General features: G+C 44.0%; 3 protein-coding genes across 4 annotated transcripts; 1 reads left to right on the plus strand and 2 right to left on the minus strand.

Annotated features, from left to right (window-relative positions):
• The first annotated feature begins 283 nt into the window (after positions 1-283).
• On the plus strand, positions 284-3,323 carry kgd4 (alpha-ketoglutarate dehydrogenase subunit 4). Of its 2 annotated transcripts, XM_079161600.1 has the most exons (6): positions 284-309; positions 504-610; positions 880-978; positions 1,979-2,042; positions 2,305-2,495; positions 2,768-3,323. In XM_079161600.1, the coding sequence occupies exons 3-6, from the start codon at positions 925-927 to the stop codon at positions 2,783-2,785; spliced, it is 327 nt and encodes a 108-aa protein (XP_079017726.1). In that variant the 5' UTR covers positions 284-309; positions 504-610; positions 880-924; the 3' UTR covers positions 2,786-3,323. The 2 variants fall into 2 exon arrangements, with proteins under 2 accessions (XP_079017726.1, XP_079017727.1); XM_079161601.1 differs by lacking the exon at positions 284-309 and having other exon boundaries at positions 362-610.
• Positions 3,324-3,424: 101 nt separating this feature from the next.
• Positions 3,425-6,503, minus strand: pdxp (pyridoxal (pyridoxine, vitamin B6) phosphatase). The gene is made up of 2 exons (XM_079162034.1): positions 5,758-6,503; positions 3,425-4,462 (listed from the first exon to the last, which is right to left on the minus strand). The coding sequence occupies exons 1-2, from the start codon at positions 6,353-6,355 to the stop codon at positions 4,107-4,109; spliced, it is 954 nt and encodes a 317-aa protein (XP_079018160.1). The 5' UTR covers positions 6,356-6,503; the 3' UTR covers positions 3,425-4,106.
• A 3,903-nt stretch (positions 6,504-10,406) lies between these two features.
• Positions 10,407-13,927, minus strand: LOC306697712 (UDP-glucuronosyltransferase 3A1-like; the record flags this gene model as incomplete). Its single annotated transcript, XM_079161741.1, has 10 exons — positions 13,820-13,927; positions 13,298-13,399; positions 13,046-13,166; positions 12,667-12,830; positions 12,348-12,512; positions 11,825-12,033; positions 11,551-11,696; positions 11,293-11,378; positions 10,763-10,982; positions 10,407-10,674 (listed from the first exon to the last, which is right to left on the minus strand). The coding sequence occupies exons 1-10, from the start codon at positions 13,899-13,901 to the stop codon at positions 10,407-10,409; spliced, it is 1,563 nt and encodes a 520-aa protein (XP_079017867.1). The 5' UTR covers positions 13,902-13,927.
• Positions 13,928-14,063: the final 136 nt, after the last annotated feature.

Raw genomic sequence — 14,063 nt, forward strand, 5'->3', positions numbered from 1 at the left:
TGAAAACGCTCTTGTAACTCTTTAACATTAGAGAGGGACAAGATGATACGCTACATTTGGTTATACTATCTATTCTTTGAGCTGTAATCATAGAGTGGGATGATTTTACGTCTACCTCCATTCTATTATATGTAATTACTATATATTTGCAATGCAGCTTGAGAGATTCGTGCTTGTGCTTGACAGTGAGTTTTCTGCTGGTGACACATCTTAAATTATAAACGATCTCTGCTACTTTCCTCGTCGTTGATTGGATAAGCCTTCCTTGACCGTTTTTTTTTATCAAGACGGAGTGGAATCAGAGATAGGGTGAGATATTTGTCTTTGCCCTAGCACAGTAGTCTTGTATTGACATTTTAGGTATCACACAGACAATATTATTGCCTTTTAGGAGCTTAATGGGGAAAAAAAGTCTTTAGAGCCTCATTTGACCTCGACTGGTTGTGCTTTAGAGCGGATTAAGGTCTTTTATTCGTCTATTTTTGTATGTCCTTTTTTGACAGGAGGCTAACTCACAACCCGGAATGATAAGGCTGAAGTATGGCCTGAGGATTTGACCTCGAAGGACAACCGCTGGGTCAATATATCTGACGGCCGCTTCGCCAGAGAGGTAAAGACATGGCTAGCCGTAAGGTGACGTTAGCCCATATAGTGAAATACATTAACATGATAGCCTTAGAATACTCGCATTATTGGTGTGTCACTGAAAAGTTATTGATGCTATTCTTGTAGGCTTTAAACTATCAGAGGCATCTTATCCCCCTTCATCCCTCCGCACCATTCCCATGAACCGCATCCTCTGGACCACTTCTGCGTGTTATGGTATAGATTTAACAATTTACAATAACAGCAGCGCTATCTTGTGGTGTCTTTCGGCAGTTGCACGGAGCGTCCCTATACCGGAAGTGAACCCGCGGGGTCGTCATGGGAAGCAAAGTCAGCTCCAAAATGGCAGCACCCGCCGCCCGAGTTATCCAGGTAACAGCGCTCCACAATTTGAATTACCGTAGACATCGGTGTGTTGAGGTCAGATTAACGTTGGAAATTAAAAACGTCGCCTTTCCGACGTTCTTTACAGTTGATAAGCTTTTTTAGCGAGGCCGTTTGTGGGTGACAAACACCGCCGTACCCTTGTTGATGTCCTTGTTTAACCGCAATATGTTGTGTTGAGACAGAAGCAGCAGAACAAGTCGTTCACTGACTAGTTCTACATGAAGAGTTACTGACATTTTAAACGGTTTGGCTGATGTGCTGTGAGCTCAGTCTGTCATGGCTGTTAGCTGGAGTCCTCTGTGTTCAGGGGGAAACTAGCTCCGCGTTAGAAAACTTTGTACAGAGAAGAAGTGGAGCTCAGAAAAGAACTGAAAGTTAGGAGAGATACTTGTTGTCAGTTAACTTTGTACTCAGTGAATGTTGTCACTTTGGGTTCTCTCGCTCAAGATACTGATCTAACAGACTTTTTTTGTTTTTACTTAGTAGGCTACATTTGTAGCCCAGCAAAAAACAATGTTTAGCGTTGTGCGGATTAGAACTGCATCCAATCATTTTACATTATCTTCTTTGATTAGTTGATGCATTGTTTAGTCTGAAAATAGTTTTAAAAGAATGCCTCACCTTTGCTTAGTTTTGTTCAGTATAAAACCCAAATATATTGGTGGCTATGATAACTGCATTTAGTTTCTAATCAGTGATTAAAAAGGAAAATCTTGCACGTGAGAAGCTAGTACCAGGACTCTTGCTCGTGCCTCAAGACTTTAAGTGTTCATCTCAGTCTGTCACTTGTTTTTTTCACTCTGATCGTTAGTTAGTATGAAGCAAAGTTGCTGTTATCTGAGACACTCTGTGCGAGTGTCCTGTCAGTCTCAGGCTGCGGTCATCACTTCAATCACACACAAAATGAACCTTGTGGTCGTGCTTTTTATCATTCAATTGTTAAATCCACACAGCTGTGTGATCTAATGTGTGTGTCTGTTTGCAGGCAGTTCGGCCTCACGCTCCTCTGATCAAGTTCCCCCTAAGACTAGACGTGGCACGGCCCAATGGTGAGCATGAAGACAGTGCGTGAGGGTCAGATAGTCACTTGATGACCTATGAACCCACCCTAAAAACAGCTGTTGATGATGTAACTGATACTGTAACCTTTTGTTGTTTCATGGAGTAAATGATAAATATTTAGCGAGGATTGAATGGATGTTGCTCTAGAAAATTAGCATTTCGTCATTGAGGATTCCTGCTCCATGAGTTGACTTTTTTATCATCAGTGACCTTTTTTTTCTCTTCCTTCTTCCTTCTTTCCTTTCCTAGCCCAAGAGGCTTTGAAAACGTTAGCGGTTAACTTCTCCCCACACAGCGCCCCGACGCCGCCTCCGTCATCACGGCCTCACGTACCTCTGACCCCAATTTCTGGCACGCCAGATTCGCTGGCCTCTATTCAGCTGCTACCTGCGAGGTACCGCAGGAGACCGATGGCAGCGGAGGAGATGGACTACATCCAGGTGAGAAGGCTTCTAGACTTCAGGTATCAGTTAGAACAGTACCGTTGTACTCAAGATAAACCTGCGTTGTAACCTTTGGACTTTAAACTCCTGTCGATTTTAATGGTTGAAATGTGAAGAAATGCATCTTATGAACTAGTTGCAAAAAGCTGAAAGGTTAAACCTAAATAAAGTAGTATCCACTGTGTGAATATTGAGGAGCCTTTATGTCACGTTTCCTGTCCGTACATGTGTTTTTTTACCGATCAGTATTCTCTCTTCTTTCTTCACAGCGTGGTGGACCAGAATGACACGAAGCGACTCGATCACTGCAACCAAAGTCCTTATGTGTGTGACAGTCTGTCTTTATCTCAACCTATTGCCACATGAGACATGATGTAGAATAAAGTGTTGCATAAAGCCGCTTAAAATGTATATAATGCTGATTTTATTGTTTTTTTAGATGTTAACTCTTTATTGTATTTTAAGTTCATACTAAAGGGACATCCTCATAGTTTCACACGCAGCAAAGCTACGCGGGTAGCGTCTACGTTTTCTTTATTTACTGCAACTATTCCCAACAGCTTTCCTGATTTTGACTTAACAGCTCAACACTTGTAATCTTATATATATTATACATATTATAATGTTAGGGCTGCACTTGCAATGCCCCCACACCTGAATGAAAGCACGAAGCTCTGCTACATAGACGACAATGGGACGGTGCATTTCACTACAATACACTTAACTGATGTGTTTGTTCGGAGATGCTGGATATGGAGTTGCAGTAGTCGTGAGTGGAATGGTGTTGAGTTCATGTGAAATGATTAAAAGAACATTGTATTTTGATTGTGGCGTTCTTATCGTGCTTGATGTAGAAAACCACAGAGGAAGAGGACAAGATGGTCTTCCAACAGATGAGCGACATGTTTAGGATACATTTTCAGGTGTTTTATTGCCGTTACCGTCGCTGGCATGCTCTATATGGCAAACATTAACAACATCGACATTTCACAACAGTGCAGTATGACCTGTGGTGCTTTTTTTTCTTCTTCTAACTAAGTCAGTAAGCCGTTTAGCACTCCGATGAATACTGACACAAGCGGCGCAGACGTGACGGAGAGGCGAGCGAACACTTCACCTCGTCTGACTGGCAGATTGTCATCTCAAGTCTCCACCAGAGCCCAGAAAAGCTCTCACAGTTTTATTATCTCCTCTCGTCATGATTCAAAACACACATGAGAAACACAATTCTGCCTCAGTAAGTACATGTCTGCCTTTTGGCAAAAAAAATAAAAGAATTTAAACGCATGAATGCCGTTATAGAACAATTCATGGTTTTACAAAAATACCTCTGGATGCTCAAAAGCCATCATCAAACACGACCGGTGAGCTCTATGGAGAAGAAAGTGCAGTATATTCATAGATTAATATTAACACCTACAGCAACTGCCAAGTCACAAATGGGCACAACACGAGAAGAAACACCGAGGTATGCACTGGATTACTCTTGATTCTTTTTGGGGGAGAATATTCTGTCCGATGCGTGTCTTGGTCATGAACAGCGCCCTTGTTGGTGAGGTATGTTGGAAATGCAGTAGAAGCAATGGATGCCAGGCGAAGGGACTCCCGTCAATTGCCCTGTTCCCCCTGTTCCTCCTGTTCCTCAAAAGCCGACAGGAAGTCGGCGATGGAGTCCACCACGTAGTCGGGCACCAAGCGGTGGTTTGCGGGCAGCTCGCTGTCCCTGTACTCCTGGGCCTCCTTGAGCTGAGACACGCCGGTGAGGGTGAGCATGGTGTCGAAGCCGCAGTTGGACCCAAACAGCATGTCCACCTCCAGGCGGTCCCCGATCATCAGGCACTGGGCGGGGTCCACCCCCCGGAACTGGCTGGAGATGCAGTCGAACATGAAGCGGCTGGGCTTGCCGATCACAGTGGCCTTGCGTCCCGAGGACACCTCCAGGGCCGCAGTGAGGGCCCCAGAACCTTCCGGGAGGGGGGGGGGGGTAAAGATGATACAAAAAGGTTAGAGCAGAGTGAATCACTTCCTCTCCTCCAACCCGGGTAAAATGTAGATATTTCTGTATTATGCATCGTTTAGCCTATGATCAGTCTGATGATCGGTGAACAAACTAATATTTCAAGCATTTTTTTTGTCTTTATAGCGACAGTATGGAGGTGGTAGGAAAATGAAGGGAGAGAGAGAGGAGGGATGACGTGCAGCGAAAGCACCAGAGTGGACTTTAACCGGGGTCATTGGGACTAAAGGGTGGCCATCTTGAAAATGTGAAAACACCATTATCACCGGATCTTGTGACACTTCCAAAACTGTTTAGTACCGGACAGTGACTTGGGTTGTAGACGGTAATAAAGCTGCTCTGTGAACGGTGGGGCCCAGAAGAATGGCTCAATTCAGCCATGGTTAATCCACCGCAGTATTCTAGACAGAATAGAATGTTTGCCGCAGCAGAGATGCAGCTAGAACGAGCAGGTGAACATCAAGTTCTATTGTTTGGTTCCTGCTGGAGATGAACACTCTCCAATGGTTTCATACAGCACACTGCAGCTGATATATTTTATAGGAAACCATTTAAGGAACCTTAAAAGTCTTGAACGAATGAGGTTTGGGAAATGAAAACAGAATTTTTTTTTTGCCCACTTATTATAAAAACATCTCTTCCCATGTCTCCATATTGCTCCGTCAGCTACTACGAGTACGACCCACATACATTACACTTTTATATGACCAGTGTAGCTAGCTAGTCGCCCAAAGTCTCATTTGATTGGATGATTTTATTTAGATTGTTTTGGGGGAAACACCCCTGAAGGATCATCACACATTTTTTTTTGTAGGTATGGTATATTCAGTATATAACAAGTGAAATATGAGCAATTGAACAGGGAAACAGGATTAAAACTGGGGAGTTATTATTATTATTGGGGGAACTATTTTTTGTCTTTGCACTTCAGATAATTAGTAGCTGGAAAATATAAAACCAAAGTATGGATTTCCTTAACTCTCATATTGACACTGACTTCAGTGGCCCCATGTGCCCCCCCCCCCCCCCCCCCCATTAAACATTACTGGGGGCGCCCCTGCATCACACTGACCTCTCGGGCTCCTGGGCCTGTGCCCGGTCACTGATCTATACATGGTTGGCACAAAAACACCCACACACACACACACACCACCACCCACACACACACACACACACACACACACACACACCCCACTGGAGGGGGCCGAGCTTCAACAGTCACAGCCTCATCACCACCATTACCTGGCAGTATCCTTCCACCCGACAAAGGGTGCCAGGGGTCGTTGTCGGTGGCCAGGAACAGACAGTCCGGGTCCCGCAGGTAGCACGAGGCTTTGGCCAGTTTGAGAAAAGTCAGTTTGTCGTCGTGTCCCACCAGCACCGCCTTGACGTCCGGAGCCAGGGCGCAGTCGTAGATGGTGGCGCCCGGTTCGTCCGCCTCCTCCACGCAGGGGATGCCCGCCTCCTCCAGCTCTCTGCGCATTCCGTCGCAGCCCATGACGAACACCTGGCCGCGGACCTTGACGACGTCCCGCAGGTAGAGAGCCGAGCAGTACGACGAGCTGAAGATCTGCTCCAGCATCACGTCGGTGAAGCCCAGCCGGTAGAACTTGTGCACGTAATTCTCCCGGGGCCTGGTGCAGTTGTTGGTGACGAACACGACGTTTTTCCCGTGCCGTATCAGCGAGCTCACCACCTTCGCCGCGCCCGTTATTGCCGTCTCCCCGTGCCATATGACCCCGTCGCAGTCGAAGAGAATGAAGTCCTTCGCCTCGAGCAGTTTCCTAATCTGCGGACCTCGAATTTTCTGGCAGCCTTTGAAGCCAAAGGCGCCTGCCATTCCGGCGTTTTCCTGGATTTCCTCCGTGTTTCACCTGCTAGTATTCCCCCATGTCGACGGCTGGTGCATAATGTGCTAACGACCGCGGGTGAAATGGTACGAAAACAGATGTATGGTCAATCAAATCACATTGCAGAGTCCTTGGTGCGGTTACATACACGGGCAGCGGGCTACATAAACATTGACGCTAAACCACGCCCACTGTGTCCACACTGACCAATCAAACGGCAGCACTTTAACCAATCAGGCGCGTGTATGTCACAAGCATTTTATAACCAACGTCCACTAAAAATTACATTGCGCCCTCTTGGCAACTGGACGCTTATGTGGCATTTTATTTTATGTTTTTTTTTTTTTATGTACATAAACGCTACGTAACTACGCCGAATACAAATATATAGTTGTAGAAGATGTACTCAGATCCTTTACTTGAATAAAAGTAGTAATGTGCCTTCTACTAAAACTACTCTATTATAAGTAAAAGTTATGCATTCAAAATACCCAAAAAAGTCAATTATAAAAGTATGCATTATGCACAATGGCCCCTCTGAGAGTGTTGTATATCCCTGGATTATTAGGCGATAATGTGTAAACAGCATTATGATCTTATAGCTGGTTCAGGTGGAGCTAATTTCAACTCATTTTCATCATGTTGGGTAGCTTAATGTATAAAACTGCATCATATTTTATAAGATTTTCGTATTTTTGCATATATAATCCTATCTGTGATATAACAGTTACCTAACTGAAATAAATGTAGTGGAGGAAAAAATGTGGTGGAGTTAAGCAAAATAATAAATTAGCATAAAGTACTCTTTACTTCAGCATACATTCAGTTGCCTGTTTATTATTATCATTACACCTAGCTAAAAAAACAGTCTAATACAAAATTGCTTCAATAAATCCTATACCTTTTATGAAGATTGTAATGCTTCATTTTTTTGAGTTTACAAGATGTGTTTTTAATATTTTGGCCACCCCTATATAAATGAGAATAGACTAATAAACACCTCTTGATAAAATGCGATACAATTACATCCTCCAAAAGGATCGTACAGTTGAATCAGAGCATCATAACCTTCATGGCGGTAGGATTTAGTGCAGAGCTGTTGTGTTAGACTGGGGGGACTTCAGGAACCTGCAGCTGTGTGTATGTTTTTGTAAAATATTTATCTGCAAAGAAGCCAAGTACAGCCAGAAACAAATATTTACAGTGATACTTTGGTAGTAATGTACCAGATCCTGAAAGCTGTAACTTTTAATAAGAGTATTTGAATAAATATCCTCCCCTTTTCTACTGCTGAGTATTTCTGGAATTGGCCTTAATTCTGGTCCAGGAAGCCATGATTTATGAGGCACAAGTCTCCCTTTTTCTCAGGTCACTAGATGGGGCTCTAACCCACAAACAACACAGATGTGAACTCCAACACACACAGAACAGAGTACACTCATGCAGCCAAACCCCTACAGCGTCCTCTATCTCCCCTTTTGGCTCACTGGAACTCACAGAGCCAACAGGAAAGGTTCATATAGACACCTATCAAACTGATTTCTTATTCCCTCTTTGAACTTACTGGACAATGTTCTGATGAGCCGTTTGACAAGTGTGCAGCTGTGTATCTTCTAATGCCAGCTACAGGTTTGTTTGAACATCCTTTTTGCCCACGTTTGTACAAAATTCACATCAGAGCCCCTGCTTCTCTCTCTGGCTTCACAAAAAGCTTGTTAAACTAATCATGTTTTAAGGGTGTCAATATATAACTAAGGCAAGAATCAAACAAAAGTTCCACACACTGTATTAAAGGCCATGAGTAATTTAACTGTGAGCCGTTTCGATCTAACAGAGATCTTCGTCAGGCATTATCAAACCACCATCACCAGGCAGAACCAGCAATATAAAGACACAAACACACTCATCATGACGTGATTGTGATCGGCATGATTGCGAGACAATCTGCTCTTGTGTTGGCCCAATCAGAGCAAAGAGCAGAACGGCGCGGTCTGGTGCTCCCACATGGGGGGGTGCGGGGGGGCAGAGCCCACCTCTGTGAAGAACAAAATACTGAGATCAATATCAGACAAGCATTTGTTAAATATAATCATATCAAAAATGCATTAAAAAGTAGAAAACAGCAATATATTATTTGCTCTTCTAGACACATAATATATGATTCATTTCTTAATTTGTTCTTTTAAATCGACATTGATGTTTCGAGTTCCTTTCCTATCAGAGGCGTGCTCTGCCCCTCGCGTGAGAGCACCAGACGTTGTCGTTCAGCTCTGCTCTGATTGGGCCAACTCGAGAGCAGATTGATTCTGAATCACCTGAGTGATGAATGTGTTTGTGGCTGAATCAGATCACTGTGCAAAATCAAAATGTCGCACAATCAAAATGTGTAGGGAGCTTTTAATTCACTTCTGCTCGATTCAAGGACACAACCTTTGCACCAACGTCCCCTTTCTGCAGCTTACATGGCTCTGTGGTGCGATTATAATGACGTTATTTAAATGTTTTATCTTATTATGCTTGTCACTGCAGGATACCTGAAGCAAACCGGTTTTGAACTCATGGTTGTAAATAAAATAAGAATAAGTGATTGAAATTCAAATTTAAGACCAAAATTTGTAGCAAAATTGTAAATTAAATGCAGTTGCGGTAATAAAATGACTAAAAGTGACACAGCCTATCACCTTTTAGACCATTGTCTGTTTCATTGAGTGGTATTCGGACCATTATTGTTTGTCTCTGCTTTGTTTCTATTTCTTCTCTGCTCTATGACTTTCCTGTGTTCCATTTTGCATCATTGTGTTCCTCTTCTGCTTCATTAAAGTTTCCTTTTATTCGCCTCTGTCTTTTTTTCTTCTTCTTTCTCACAGTGGTCCCGTCCCGTCATGCTTTGGCTGCTTTGCCCCGTCTGTTTTGGATTGCGTGCGAGACAGAGGAAGACTCACTGGCACCTGCAACTGCCAGCCAAACAGACAAATGAAATGCAGGGAAAGGAATGAAAGAATGGACAGCTGAATGGACAGAGAACAAGCCGTCCTAATTGGTCATTATTTCCTTGCTAATCTATATTTTCCTCCCTGCTAACCCCCAACACAGATGTGAGGAGTGGGAGGGAGGACAGAATGGGTGGGGGGGGGTTCCTCCAAGGCCTGGTCTGCTCTCAACTGTGGCTTGAGCGCTGACCGTGAAACATCGCTGTTCGCTTTTGTGTCTTGTTTAGAAAAGGGGAAGCAGACTCAGTGGAAACCACGAGAGGAGGGTGTGGGGGTCAGAGTTGAGACTTGCAGGTGGTTAATAATTGAAGAGCCAGCAGAGCATAGCACGCACGCACGCACACAAACTTTTGCAGGTAGAGCGTATTTATGAGAATTACAGTATATTCTATGACTATGACCCAAAACCTTGTCTACACCCAAACTAGACAAGCAAAGCAGCACACAATAACGTGCACTCATCTACCCCAACGTGGCTCGTTACAACACAAAAGCACAAAAGCACAAAAGCAATGCTTAGTTAGGGTGTATGTGCGTGTTTGCGCGTGTACTGTCAACCACCGCTGCTTGCAGCACGGCCAGGTCAAAGCAGCACAGAGGTGTTCGGACAATGTGGCGCTGCAGTACAAACGAGACGTCTGGTAGGCGCTGGGAGGGGAGAGGTCAGGGCACTTGGCGTTCGAGCTTTTCCACTGAAGTGAAACTGTGAAAATACAGTTAGTGAAAATCTTTGCCGTGTACAAAAAAAAAAATGCTGTAAATGAAAAGCAAAGTTGAGCAACAGTGTTAATGGGATCAAAAAGGCAACTTGTGTTGAAACCATGTTTACACTTTTGGTAATTGTCTTATTTATTCTATTTATTTAAAGGTGAATTGTATGAAACAGTTACAACAAGCATTGCTTATTTATTGAACATCTGCACTATTTTAGGGTAGCGAGAATTCTTTCTTTTGTTCTTTTTAAGTTCCCATATCGGTACAGTATTCAAGTCGAAGATAAACGAGTAACACAGAACGGAGGTATACATCTGAAACGCTTAGTACAGCACTGCTATTGTATCTTTTTGTGTTTGTCCCTGCTGTTCTTGTTCTTACAGCAAGTCAAGCAAAGAACTACGGGTCCAAGAAGCCCCAGGGAGAGAAGAAGCACCAAGTCCAACAGGTATCTCTGGTACCACGGCTGCGTCAGTGAAGCCGGCCTTAAATGAGCTCCACCTCCGCTGTGCAGGACGTGCTCCACCCACTGGGTGAGTCGAAGGGCTGGGGGGACAGGATGGGACTTGTGGATCCTGCTAAGGGACAAAGCTGAAGACTTGAACCTAGAAACGGAGACACAGTTAGGAGAAGAGGAGGGCGGTCACGGACGTCTCTGTGCTCTACTGGCATCACAAATGTCCGTCCACGTACCTGACGTCCTGCATGAGTGTTTGAATGGTGGAGCTGAGCAGTTCCCTGGTGATGTGTGTGGGGTTGATGGTGAGGCCAAGTCCCTTTGTTTCAGCCCTCACCACATTGTCAAACTGGTCCCCAAACAGAGGGATTCCCAGCACAGGAACAGCATGGTACACTGCCTGGAACAGGCTGTTTTGCCCACCGTGGGTGATGAAGACACGTGCTTTTTTGTGGCCTGCGGTAAACAGGAAATAGAGAAAAAACAAAATCACTGAGTGTTTGGAGGTAGTACAGACTGATAAATACACTGGAGTCTTGTGGTATTTCTTTATATATGAAGAGGATAAGAGGGGAGAATGGAGCTGCAGTACAGCAGTGACCCAGTCTCTGTCTGCTACAGTCTTGGCCCAGTGTCTTCATTATTTTAGACAATTCCCACAATTCCTGTAACACCTGTAATGGCCTTTTGACAGTCTACCATTCACTGTAACCCGCCTTTATGTTTGTGCCAAAGGGTTCGGATAAGAGAGGCAGACTGTTCCTACCCAGCAGGTCATTGAGAGGCAGCCAGTCCAGTAGCCTAAGATTGGGAGGTCTTTCCAGGTGAGACGGCCATCTCTCTGGGTCATACCTGCAGGCAAAACACTGCGGGCTTAAGAACATCCTGACATTTCGTTTTTTCATGACTGTTGAAAAAAATGTATATTTCATGTGAGATTTTTCCCCCTCTATGTATTTTCAAAAATCGAGATCTGTGACAAACCATGCTAACAGTGCCTGTATGAATTGTGCCATGCGTTTACCTCCAGATCACTCCCTGAGGGATCCTAGAGAAGCCAGCCACCAGCTCCACAAGCAGAGCGTCCACAGAGACCGAAGAGACCATCGACCCCAGAGTCACGACAATGAAACCCGCCTCTCCGAATTTGGAGATCCACAACTCAAGATCCTGGGCAATAGAGGAAATACACAAAAAGGGACATTTGCGAGGTTGAGTGCGGCAGGATGAGTGAGACATGGTTGTGTAGTTTGAAAACCTCCCGGATGTGTTCGCATAGGTGTGTCAAGAGAAGAGACCTGCTCTGGAGGCTTCGCTGGTTTATTCAGCAGACCTCCCACCAGCACAGTGTAGGGCATGAGAGGCTGGGGGAACTCCAGGGAGAAGTCGGTGTTGAAGGCCCACAGTTCAGCTCCTTGATGCAGCTCCTCCAGACCTCCAGGGGGCGAGCCTGACTCGAGGTGGTGCTCGGCTACTTCCCTAAAAGTCGACCATACATGTCCCTGGACTTCGATACGAGACACATTTAAAAAGTTACCAACATTCTTGAATGCCACTCGGACTGAATTATTATAGCTCATTTATTGTCAGTGGGTATTACATAAACCACACACTGGCTAGTTGCAGACATTCTTTCTGGAACATATTGTTTAGGCATATTACATATGAGATGAGAATGAGGTATGAGAAGAAATAAAGTGCTCCTTTAGAATAATAACATGTCTAGGGGGGCTTTTACATTGTACACTGAAGATGTGTGTTATTAAGCAAGCCAGATAATACCCCTTGACAATATGTGATCTCCTATGTACGTATTCTTACCGATGGGAGCCAAGAAAGAATATAAGAGGTTCTTTGCTCGACCCAAAAGGTTCATTTGGTCGGACAGCTGGGAGCTGAAGACTGGGATGTAGGAGACTGGGCTGGGGAGAGCGACAGACAGAGGACCGTTCAGAGTGCCAGGATAGAAAGCTATGTAGTGGATACCTGGAGAAAATCAAGAGTAGAGGGAATGGAACTGATGTAGCCAGATTTAAATGAATAAAACTCTATACATCTGAATTAGCACATTTAAAAGCAAATTTAAAAGGATGATGGTAATTATGACAAAAAAACAAAGTGATAAGGACAGCCGGTGTACCGAGTTTGCGTGCCAGGATGAAGGAGCAGGGGTTGAACGCATCAAGGATGGCGATGTCGTAGCGCTCCCTCTGGAGGAAAGTTATTATCTCTTTGTCCCCTAGCAGCCTGTCACACTGATAGGACAGGTGCCCCATGAAGTTTAGGAAGTTATTCAAGTTGTCCCTGAGAGAAAGAGAAAGAAAGGGAAAATGAGAAAGACAAACCGAGAGGCAAAGGGGAGTGTGATACAAATATTTTCAACTATTTCAACTACAGAAGCTTAAAACAGAGACAAATTGGGCCTCATATTAGGATAAATTAAAGCGCCACAAAATGCTGATGGTCAACCAGACTTCCTAACATGATTCAATCGATGTAACCGAGTCTGCCCAATATACCTTCCCAGCAAAAACTGTGTTTGTTGCTCCAGGAACCAGCCGTTGTACTCTTTGATGTATTTCTCTCCTAAGGACCAGGTGCTCCTCTGGTAACTGTCTGCACGGCCTGCATAGGAAAATCCTGGGAGAATTCAACCGGAATCTGAAGTCATTTGCATGAAGATTAAAGTGACTGCATCAGAGAAAAAGACGAGAAAGAAAGTATCTTTTCTGTATATGTATGTTTGTGTGTGTACTGTGTGTACAGTTTACCTGTAATAACAGGGTTTCCCAGTTGCAAGAGCATGCGGACCTCATGGCCGTGCTGGTGCAGGTTATGAGAAATTTCATCTAATAACAAGTAGTGGCTTCCTCCTGGAGGGCAGAAGAAGCGACAAAACAAAATGACTGTGCTGTCGCAATGCTGTCTGAACACATAGCTTATAGTTTATTTATTTTTTGCACAATTTAAAAAATACACAAACATAACAGAGATAAATAATATCAGAGTGTAGGAAGAGGCAGAAAGTCCTCTGGGCTTATTTGAAGCCTCCACCTATATAATATTAAAATGTCACAATATGGCTCGCAGTTTGCAACAAAACACATGAATTTGCATTTCTAATCATACTGGAGCAAATTTAACTCTTTAAGCAACCTCTACCTTTTACTGCACTCGCTTACCAGTCCGGCAAGGACTTATGCTCATTCTTCTCATATTTCTAAACAAATTTTCACAATGAATGTTTCTATTATTATCAGTAAAGGTCATTTCAACACTTCTCCACTACTCACCAATTAGACTGACAGTCAGGATCTTGGCAGACTGAAGCACTGGAAGAGCCAGAAGAGAAGACATCCAGAATACAATCCCCATGTCGTGAATAGAGTACCACACACTGACCTGCAGCCAGAGTCCTCCGAAAATAGTCTTCCAATTCCAAAATAAACTGGAATGAAAACCTTGCTGCGTGAACTGGATTCCTTGTAAAAAAAAAAAAAAGTTTGCCCTTTTAACTCACTAATACAGTGACAAAGT

The sequence above is a fragment of the Pholis gunnellus genome (assembly GCF_910591455.1).
Source record: "Pholis gunnellus genome assembly, chromosome: 6".
Classification (NCBI taxonomy): Eukaryota; Metazoa; Chordata; class Actinopteri; order Perciformes; family Pholidae; genus Pholis; species Pholis gunnellus.

Coding starts and splice junctions, on each gene's coding strand:
- kgd4 (XM_079161600.1), top strand. CDS start 925: ATGGGAAGCAAAGTCAGCTCCAAAATGGCAGCACCCGCCGCCCGAGTT. Junction 979..1,978: donor CCGCCGCCCGAGTTATCCAG/GTAACAGCGCTC, acceptor GTCTGTTTGCAG/GCAGTTCGGCCTCACGCTCC. Junction 2,043..2,304: donor AGACGTGGCACGGCCCAATG/GTGAGCATGAAG, acceptor TTCCTTTCCTAG/CCCAAGAGGCTTTGAAAACG.
- pdxp (XM_079162034.1), bottom strand. CDS start 6,355: ATGGCAGGCGCCTTTGGCTTCAAAGGCTGCCAGAAAATTCGAGGTCCG. Junction 4,463..5,757: donor GGGTGGAAGGATACTGCCAG/GTAATGGTGGTG, acceptor CCCTCCCGGAAG/GTTCTGGGGCCCTCACTGCG.